Here is a 9,479-nt window from a genome sequence, read left to right as displayed (position 1 = left end):
CAGCCCTGAGCCGTGCTGGGCACCCGCCGGGTAATTGTGAGTTACGCTCCAGGTTCCCGCGAGGTGCAAAGATTAATAACCGCACCGCGCTGCTGCCAGCCGGTATGATTGAACTCTTGATTAGAAGCTCAAACTACAGTGCCCTGCTAATTCCCCCGCTCTCATGCATCGTTAATTACCCGGCTCGGGTGGCGGTGGGCCCAGGACCTGTGGGGCTCGGTGCCGCGCAGGGGATGGGTTCAGGGGGTGCCCCAGTCTGCCTCCACCTTGGGGTGCTGGCCGGTCTCCCTGTGCGCAGAGGGGAGATGCTGGCTTTGGGATGGGACCCTGGCGTCCCCCATCCATGGGCCTGCCTGACCCGGCCTCGGGGGGCTGTGGGTCCTGGGAGAGGACGACCACATCCCCACAGCGGCTCAGGACGGTGCGGGCCAGGTGGTTTTGGGGAGCTGGGTTTTGGCGGGTGCAGGGGCGGGATGGGACAGGAGGGGGGTGCAGCTCGGAAGCAGCACCATATGGGCCGCAAATGCCAGCGCGCAGCACGCAGCCGTTTGGGAGGCTCGGCACACGCGGCTGCGTTGCGTGAGGAGCGAGGTGGGCTGGGGGAAGGGGCTGGGGGCCCCGCTGCGCCCCTGGGGCTGTGCCGCCCGCCCCAGGCTGGCCGCCAAGCCCAGGCTGTGAGCAGAGCTAAGGGTATTGGGGTGGCCCTGGGCCACTGAGCAGACATTGCCCCTCTCTTGCCCCTTGGCCCAGGCCATGGGGTGCAAACTATCCCTGTCCACAGGGGAGCGAGCGGGGCCTTTGGGGAAGGAGGACGAGGGAAGTCGCCTGGTTCCCACAGGATCACGGCGCAGAGGCAGGACCGTGTGTCCACCCGCCTTTTCATGGCACCTCTTAGCACCCTCGGGGGACAGGTACCTGTGACACTGAGCCCACCCTCAGCACCGCTACTAACCTGCTCCCACCCCGTCCCATCCGTCCCATCCACCCCACCCCATCCCTTCCTGTCCCGTCCCATCCAGGGCTGGTGGCCACGGCACGGCCCAGGGGACCGCGGCTCACCCCGGTGCTCTGCACCTCGCACCGGTCCCCACCATCTCAGTGAAGCCTGCTGTGACACCAGGGCCGCCCCGGCTCTGGGGCTCGGCAGGATGCGGCCCGTGGGGCACAGCCGCCCTTTGGGTAGCCACCGCCCGGGGTGAGGAGCTCGTACAGGGACAGCGGGGACAGGCGGTGGCTCCGGGGACACCCGCAGGCAGCCCCGGCTCTCCCGGCTGGCCAGCAGCTGGGAGGCAGCAAGCCGCGGGCCCTCGCGGGTATTTACACGCCCCCCGAGCCGCCGCCGCGTGGGTCCCCGGCCCCCGCGGCGTGGCCGTGCCCCAGCCCGGTTTTGGTGGCTCTGCCGCCGCCGCCCGCCCCGGGGGGGGGGGGGGGCACGGCCGCCCCGTCCCGCCGCGGTGCCGGGGCGCGTCCCAGCGCCACGCGTGACCCGCCCCCGCGGGTGCCTCTCCCGCGCCCGACGGGCGGGGCGCGAAGTTTGGCGGTGACGTCAGGGGCGGGGCGGGGCGGGGCGCCCCGGGGGGGCGGGGCCCCGCGGTCCCGCCCCCCCAACTTGCCGCGCCGGGCGCGCGGGGCCGCGCCGCGACGGACCCACGGCTCGGCTCGGCTCGGCTCGGCTCGGCTCGGCTCCGCCCGGCTCGGCTCGGCTCGGCTCGGCTCCGCACCGGCCCCGCGCGGCAGGGAGGGAGGGGCGCGCCCCCCGAGCGGCGGCCCCGGGCCGCGGCCCCCTTTGCGGTCCAGAGGCGTGCAGGTGAGCGCGGCGCCGCGCCGGGACAGCCCCGCGCCGAGCCGAGCCGAGCCGAGCCGAGCCGAGCCGGTCCGTGCCGTGGGCGAGGGGGGCCGGGCCCGGGGCGGGGGCGCTGCCGGGGTTTGGCACTTGTTGGCCCGGGGCTGCCCCCCACTCTCCCCCCCCACCCCGGTGGCCCGGGGCACCCCGGCGGGGCCGTGCCGGCCCGTGCCCGGGTGCGTGTGCGCCCCGACGGCTGCCCGCTGCCGCACCGCCCCCGCCGGCACCCCGCGTCCCGCAGACCCCGAGCCCCGACGGGCGCCGCGGGCACGGCGAGATGCCGGAGCCCGGCTCCCCCCGCGCCTCCCTGCTCGCCCCCCCGGGGCCGCTCCCGCGCCGGTGCCGCCCCCGCGTCCAGCGCGGAGCCCGGAGAGCCGGGCCGGCCCCGCGGCGGGGGGCTGCTGCCGGGGACCCGCGCCCCCGCCGCCGAGCATCCCCTCCCGGGCCGGCCCCCTGCCCCTCTCTCCCGCAGCCCGCTCCCTTCCCGCTGCCGCATCGCTCCGAGCCGGCCACGGCCGAGACCTCCCCTGCGGTGCGCGGCCCGGGCTGCACCTCCGCACCCCCCCGGGGCCGGGGCCGGTGGGCTCCGCGCCGGCCCCGCGGGCGGTGGGGCTCCCCCAGCCCTTCCCGGCCCCGGCCCCGGCCCCGGCCCCGGCCCGGGCGGCTCCTGCGGGCAGCGCGGGGCTGGCGCAGCCCCTCCGCCTCCCCGCTGCCTGCCTGCTGCCTGCACTGGCAATATTTCGGTCCACCTCGGCCCGGCCGCGTTTATGCCTCTCCCCGGCACATCCTTCCCCCGGGCTGGGGGGGCGGGGGGGGGGGCGGGAGGGCAGCGGGGACCCCCCCCCCACGGACACGTCCAGGGCGGCTGCAGGTTAGAAGCGGGGCCGGAGACGGAGCGCCGGCCGGTGGCACCCCGCGGCGTGGGGCAGGGCCGGGGCTCGGGGGGCCGGGGGGGCCCGCTGGCAAGAGCTGCGCGGCTGCGTCATCCCTCCGTGCCGTCCGCACCCGGCCACCCACTTCCCCGCTATTGTCTTACACCCGCTGTTGCTTCTGCTCCCAAATTAGACGCTTTGGGGGGGGCTAGCTGCGCGCGGGTGCCAGCACGGCACCCAGCCTCCCCCCCAGCACCCCGGGGAGGGAGCACTCACCCCTTCGCCCTCTGCTTGCCCGGGTGCCCCTGCCGCGGCGGGGCTGCTCTCACCTGTGGGGCGCAGGTGCTGGCCCCGATGTGGGGCTGGGCGCCGGACTCCCTTGTGGGGTACCCCGGGTGCGCTGAGCCCCCCCCCCGAGCCAGCCTGGGGCAGGGGAGGGTGCCAGTGCTCAGCCCCGGCAGGATGGGTCCCCGCTAAAGAACGGGAACTAATTTTGTGAGCGCAGATTAGCTGAGCGCTTGCAGAGACAGCAATAAAATCCCGATATATCATCCCGCCCGGGTCCCTTCCCGGCTAATCCTGGCATCACGCTGCCAGTGCTGGCAGCCTTCCTGCCTGCCCGCAGGCCAGCCCGGCCTCTGCTGGCCCACGCACCGAGCCCACTGCCACACCAGCGGCTGCCAGGACAGCCCTCGTCCCCCTCGGCTGGGCACGGTGGCACGGCAGAGCTGGTGTCGTGTGGCACGGGGACACGGAGGTGCCAGGCAGGGCACGCTTGCTGGGGAGGCTGTTGGGAGGAGCTGAGTGTGGGCCGGAAAGCCTCCCCCGGTCTGTGCCACGGGGAAGGGTGTCCCATGGGTGCTCTGCTTCTCTTTCGGGAGTGGGTGCACCCTGAGTGGGACGGGGACAGGTGCTCTTGCCTGGAATGGGCTTTCCTGGCAGGAGGATGCCTGGGTGTCGTGTGAGGTGGGAGCACCCATACTGTGGGCATCGCTTGGGCAGGCACGGAGGCAGGTCAGCCCCAAGAGATGGGGGCAGGAAGGAGCATTGCCCCATTCCCCGGCTCACTGCACTCGCGTCCTACCCAGATTTGGGGTCAATCACCCCAGGGAGCGCTTAGGTGCATGCCCTGGGTGCTGCGGGCAGGACCACCTTCCTCCCGGGGCCCGCGCGGCGGGAACGGGGCCGTGCACCCGCATGTGGGTCGGGTGCTGCCGGGTGCTGCCCGTCCCTGCCCCCTCCAAAGGATGTGCCGCTTTCTGCATCTCCAGTTCCCATTGCCATAGCAACAGGCTCGGCGCTTGGGTACCCGCGATGCCGGCTCCCGCATCCCACACTGCCATCCTGCCCGCGGCCCTCACCGCTGGGCCCCGGGCACTGCCGGCACGGCATGGCGGGGCCAGCATGTTGCAGCACGGTGTTTTGGGAGCTTTAGCACTGGGCGATGGGTGCCTCCAGCGTCGTGCCAGCATCCCATCGTGGGTCCCGCTCGGGCTCGTCCCAGAGGACTGGGGGGGCCTGGGAGCCCTTTCTCCTTCTGAGCCGTCAGAAAATAACGTCAGTTGAAACTTCCTCCCAGTAATGGGATGGGAAAGGGAAAAAAATCACTTTATGGGACCAATTTTTTGATGGGAAGCTTCCAAGCAGGGTCTGGTTTTGAAGGGTTCCTGGCAGGAAAGCAAGGAGCAAAACGTCATTCCTAAAGGGCTGGAGGAGCCGGCACGTGCCGGGGCCGGTGTCCTGCCTGCTGCTGGTGGCAGGAGGGCTGGCACCACCAAACCGCGGTGCCCACCTGCCCGTTGCTGCAGCGGGGCCGTCGGGGCTGGTAAGAGTCGGAGAGCTGAGGCTGGTGTAACTCGCTGCACATGTGACGGTGTGCGACGATGCTCCGCCTGGGGAAGCCCCAGCTACAGAAATGTCACCGCAGGGCAAAACCGGGCTCAGAAACGGGAAAGGGTCCGTTCGCCTCCGCTTGCCTCCCCAGCGGGTGCTCCGAGCTCTGTGCTAGCCCTGGCTACTTAATAAATCATTAGCGATCTGCAAAAGAGAGCCGGAGGAGCCGGCTTGCGGCCGCGCCGGCAGCCCAAGCCCAGGCAGAGTGGCCGGGCGCCGCAGGGATGGACGCACATCGGTGGGGCTGGGCACTTGGCGGCTTGCGCAGCCGGGGAGCACGAGCAGCTGCCGCGCTTCGGCAGGTTTTACGTTAATCAGCGCGGCTCGGGGGGGCCTGGGGCGGCTCCGGGGGGGCTGGCGGTGCCAGGGTGCTCACCGCCTCTCCCTGCCCTGCCAGCACCGGGCCCTGCGATGCCGTTTGGCTGCGTGACGCTGGGAGACAAGAAAGATTATAACCAGCCGTCCGAGGTGACCGACAGATATGACCTGGGCCAGGTCATCAAAACGTGAGTTGGTCCCTCCCCGGCTCCGGGGGTGCCCCGGGCTGAGGAGCAGCACGATGCTGCCCGCGGGGGCTTTCGGGGTGCCGGTCCCCAGCTGGGACGGGCAGGGCGTGTTTCGGGGTGACTGTCCCCTAACGAATCCCTCTCGCTGGCGGGCGCGTGGGGGTGTTCACTGCCGGCTCTGAAGAGGGCAACGAGGTTTCCCTGCTGCTGCCGGCTGGAGCTGGGCAGCTGCCCGTATCCCTCCCTCCTCCCCCCAAGATCTGCGGGGATTGCAGCAATTCTGCACGATCCCGGCTTCCCTGAGCGCTCCGGGAAGCAGGAGGGCTCTGCTCCAGCAAAGGAGAGGGCAGATGTCATTTGGGGGGGAGCGGAGCGCTGCTGCTTCCCCGCAACTTTTATTGCCGTGCTGGGGAACCCATTAGGAAGCAATGAAGCTTCCTCTCCTCCGCAAAATGAAGCCCTCAGACCCATTGAGAGCAGTTTGACCCCAAAACACGTGCCAGAAATTTTTCCGTCGGCCTCCAAAACACTAGGACACTTGGCTGTGGGTCATGCCTGGCAGGGTGACGCTGGGTGGCGGCAGGGACCTTTTTGGGGGCTCTCAGAGCTTTGCTCCATCCTCTGGGCAGCCTGTCCCGAAGCCCATGGGTCCCAGTTCCCCTGCACCCGGGGCAGTGGCCACGAGGATTTTGGTGCGGCCAGGGGGGTTGGAAAGCCAAAGGCTTTGACAGAGTGGTGCCGAGTGCCCCCCGTGGGCTCCCCTGCGGCTCCTGCCCAGACGATGGTCTCGAGCACCATTAATAATAGAACAGAAATATTGCAGCACCCCGGGGCAACCGGCGCGTCTCCCCTTCTTTCTTCCCGACCGCGGTGCTTGCATTAATGTCGGGGCATGCTGCTGTTCTGCCTCAGCATGGGCGGCTTCGCAGCGGGTCCCACCCCGGCTGCCACGGGGAGGGGGCTTTTTAATTGGCAAATTTTCCCCCTTCCCTATCGATTTGCTTATTCCTTGTCGATTCCTTCTCACTGCCCTTTTTTTTCCCCCCTGCTCTGGAGAGGTTTTTAGCCGCAGCTTCCTTCCACCCCCCCGGCATCTCCCCTCGCTGCTGGGATGGGGGGGATGCTGGTGGGCCTGGGGACCACCCAAGTGCCCCGAGCTCGGTGGTGCCCAGGGGGGTGATGGCTGCGGGCGCCCTTCTAGGGAGGAGTTCTGTGAAATCTTCCGGGCCAAGGAGAAGACCACAGGGAAGCTGTACACCTGCAAGAAGTTCCTGAAGCGGGACGGGCGGAAAGTACGGAAGGCGGCCAAAAACGAGATCATCATCCTCAAAATGTGAGGACCGGGGCCGGGGGGGCTCCCGTGCCACCAGGCAAAGTGGGGACCCCCCGCTCACCCCCCCATCTCTCTGCAGGGTGAAGCACCCCAACATCCTGCAGCTGGTGGACGTCTACATCACCCGCAAGGAGTATTTCATCTTCCTGGAGCTGTAAGTTTGAGGGGCATGGGGGGGGTCTGGCTGGGGGTGCCCCCGCCGGGGGGGATCTCGGCAGAGGTGCTGTCGGCAGGGCCACTGGCCGGGAGGTCTTCGACTGGATCCTGGACCAGGGTTACTACTCGGAGAGGGACACCAGCAACGTCATCCGGCAGGTTCTGGAGGCCGTCGCCTACCTGCACTCGCTCAAGATCGTCCACAGAAACCTCAAGGTGGGGGGGAGGGGGTGGGAGCACCCGTGGGTGCTGGCGTGCCCCCTGCCCCGGTGCTCACGGCTCCTGTGCCAGCAGCTGGAGAACCTGGTGTACTATAACCGCCTGAAGAACTCCAAGATCGTCATCAGCGACTTCCACCTGGCCAAGCTGGAGAACGGGCTCATCAAGGAGCCCTGCGGCACCCCCGAGTACCTGGGTGGGTGAGAGACAGCCGGGCGGGCACGCAGGGGTGGGTGGTGCTGCTGGGGTCCCAGCAGATCCCTGATGCTCCCCGCCGCCCCGGGGACCAGTCCTGGGGGCTCCCATTGGGTCCCTCCTGATGGTCACAGGTGCTCCTGGCAGGTCCCTCCTGCTCCCCATCACCCCAGGGGCTGATCCTGGGTGCTCCCAGTGGGTCCCTCCTGCTCCCCATCACCCCGGGGGCTGATCCTGGGTGCTCCCAGTGGGTCCCTCCTGCTCCCCATCACCCCGGGGGCTGATCCTGGGTGCTCCCAGTGGGTCCCTCCTGCTCCCCATCACCCCGGGGGCTTATCTTGGGTGCTCCTGGTGGGTCCCTCCCGCTCCCCATCACCCCGGGGGCGAGGGGCCCGGGGCGTTGGGGATCCCGGGGCAGGGCTGCTCTCCTGTCCCCCGCAGCTCCGGAGGTGGTGGGGCGGCAGCGGTACGGGCGGCCGGTGGACTGCTGGGCCATCGGCGTCATCATGTACATCCTGTGAGTGCGGGGCGAGGGCCGGGGTGGCCGCGGGGGGCCGGGGGCCAGGGGCCGGGCTGAGCCCCCCGCCCCGTCCCCCAGCCTCTCGGGGAACCCCCCCTTCTACGAGGAGGCAGACGAGGAAGACTACGAGAACCACGACAAGAACCTCTTCCGCAAAATCCTGGCTGGGGACTACGAGTTCGACCCGCCGTACTGGGACGACATCTCGCAGGCGGGTGAGCCCCACGCCAGGGGGGGAAACACGGGGTCCCACATTGTCCCCCCCTGGTGCTGACTTCCCCCCCTCCCATGCCCCCAGCCAAGGAGCTGGTGACGCGCCTGATGGAGGTGGAGCAGGACCAGCGGATCACGGCGGAGGAGGCCATCTCCCACGAGTGGTGAGGGGCGGCGGGGGCGGCCAGGGGGCCCGGGGGGGGGGGGGGCTGGCAGGGGCCGCTCACCCCTCCCCGCCTCCCCAGGATCTCCGGCAACGCCGCCTCCGACAAGAACATCAAGGACGGCGTCTGCGCCCAGATTGAGAAGAACTTCGCCCGGGCCAAGTGGAAGGTGGGGGGGGCGCCCCGTGCCTCAGTTTCCCCTCTCAGCCGAGCCCATTCCCCCCTCACGGGGCTGTCAGCCTCGGGGGGCGCGGGGGGGGCCGCCAGCCCCCGCGGCCACGCCAGCCCCCAGCAGGCATCCCCGGTGGGGGACCCGGCGCCCCGGTGAGGGGCCCAGGGGCAGGGGAGCGCCCGCGCCCCACGGCCCCCCCCGCCTCTCCCCCCGCAGAAAGCCGTGCGAGTGACCACGCTCATGAAACGCCTGCGGGCGCCCGAGCAGACGGAGACGGCCCCGGCCCCGGCCCCGGCCCCGGCGCCGGCCACCGCCGCCACGGCCGCCGCCGCCACGGACACTGCGGCCCCCGCGGCCCCCAGCACGCCGCCTGCCGCCGCGCAGCCCGCGGCCCCCGGCACGCCGCCCGCCACCACGTGTAACGGGGACGGGGCTGCCACCGCCGCCGCCGAGTCCCCCAGCGAGCAGACCGGCTGAGCGGCGGCGGCCCCCGCGCCCCCTCTGTACATAGCCCCGGCATGGCCCCCCGCGCCCCCGCCTGCGCCCCCTTTTCTACGTGCCCCGACGGAGAGCCGGCCGCGGGGCAGAGCCCTGCATGGAGCCCGTCCTCCCCGCCCGCCCCGGCCCCTCCCGGCCCCCTCGGTGGCGTTGCCGGTCGGTCTGTGCCCGTCCCCCGTCCCCACCGCCGCTCTCTCAGTCTGTCCCCCGCCGCCGTCCGCCCCGGGGACGCCCAGAGATACGGGGCAGCCCCCCCCGGCCACACGCCCCGCAGGGCCGGGGGGCGTCGCGCGGGGCCCCCCGGGACACGCGTGCATGTGCGGGACCGCGGGTGGGGCCGCGCGGGACGGAGGGGGGGGCCCCAGCGGGCAGAGCACCGGCACCCCCTCTCCGCCCCGGGGGGGGGTGGGGGTGGGGGACGCGTCGCAGGGGGCGAGGGAGCGCGGGTCCCGTCCCCCACCCCCCCACCCCCCGCCGGGGGGCGGCCACACGGCCCCCACGCGTCGTGTCTGGAGGATCCCCGAGTGCCCCCCTTCCACGGTCCCCGCTTCCCTCCCCCGCAGCTGCATGCCTGCAGGGCCGGCTCTGCCTGCGGCTGCCGCCGGCGCCCCGCGTGCCCGCGCCCCCCGCGTGCCCGCGCCCCCGCGCTGTATCTCTGGCAAATAAAGACCCCGCTGAGGACAAACTGAGACAGCACCGGCGCCGCCCGCCCCGTCTCTCTGTGGGGCCCGGGGTGCCGGTGCCTGCCGCGCGGGCCGGCGGCGGACGGCGCGGCCGCCGCCAGGGCGGAGTGAGGCGGGGCGGCCCGGGCAGGCCGGGAGCGGCGTTGCTGCCCAGGCGGTCAGGGCAGCTCGTCCCGGCCAGCGCCCGCGAGGGAGCTTTCGCTGCCATCGTT

General features: G+C 71.6%; 1 protein-coding gene across 1 annotated transcript; it reads left to right on the top strand.

Moving 5' to 3' along the window:
* The first annotated feature begins 1,671 nt into the window (after positions 1 to 1,671).
* CAMKV (CaM kinase like vesicle associated) lies at positions 1,672 to 9,443 on the top strand. Its single transcript, XM_072876078.1, has 11 exons — positions 1,672 to 1,807; positions 5,006 to 5,114; positions 6,316 to 6,447; positions 6,527 to 6,601; positions 6,681 to 6,819; positions 6,898 to 7,018; positions 7,459 to 7,534; positions 7,616 to 7,752; positions 7,836 to 7,914; positions 7,996 to 8,083; positions 8,303 to 9,443. The coding sequence occupies exons 2-11, from the start codon at positions 5,020 to 5,022 to the stop codon at positions 8,561 to 8,563; spliced, it is 1,203 nt and encodes a 400-aa protein (XP_072732179.1). The 5' UTR covers positions 1,672 to 1,807; positions 5,006 to 5,019; the 3' UTR covers positions 8,564 to 9,443.
* Positions 9,444 to 9,479: the final 36 nt, after the last annotated feature.

The sequence above is a fragment of the Ciconia boyciana genome, chromosome 11, assembly GCF_034638445.1.
Source record: "Ciconia boyciana chromosome 11, ASM3463844v1, whole genome shotgun sequence".
Lineage (NCBI taxonomy): Eukaryota > Metazoa > Chordata > Aves > Ciconiiformes > Ciconiidae > Ciconia > Ciconia boyciana.
This window is presented reverse-complemented; position numbering and strand designations above follow the sequence as displayed.

Bases quoted from the DNA above. Each gene is read 5' to 3' on its own strand.
- CAMKV (XM_072876078.1), top strand. From the start codon at position 5,020: ATGCCGTTTGGCTGCGTGACGCTGGGAGACAAGAAAGATTATAACCAG. The intron at 7,535-7,615 runs GTGAGTGCGGGG...CCCGTCCCCCAG, and splicing joins GGCGTCATCATGTACATCCT to CCTCTCGGGGAACCCCCCCT. The intron at 7,915-7,995 runs GTGAGGGGCGGC...CCGCCTCCCCAG, and splicing joins GAGGCCATCTCCCACGAGTG to GATCTCCGGCAACGCCGCCT.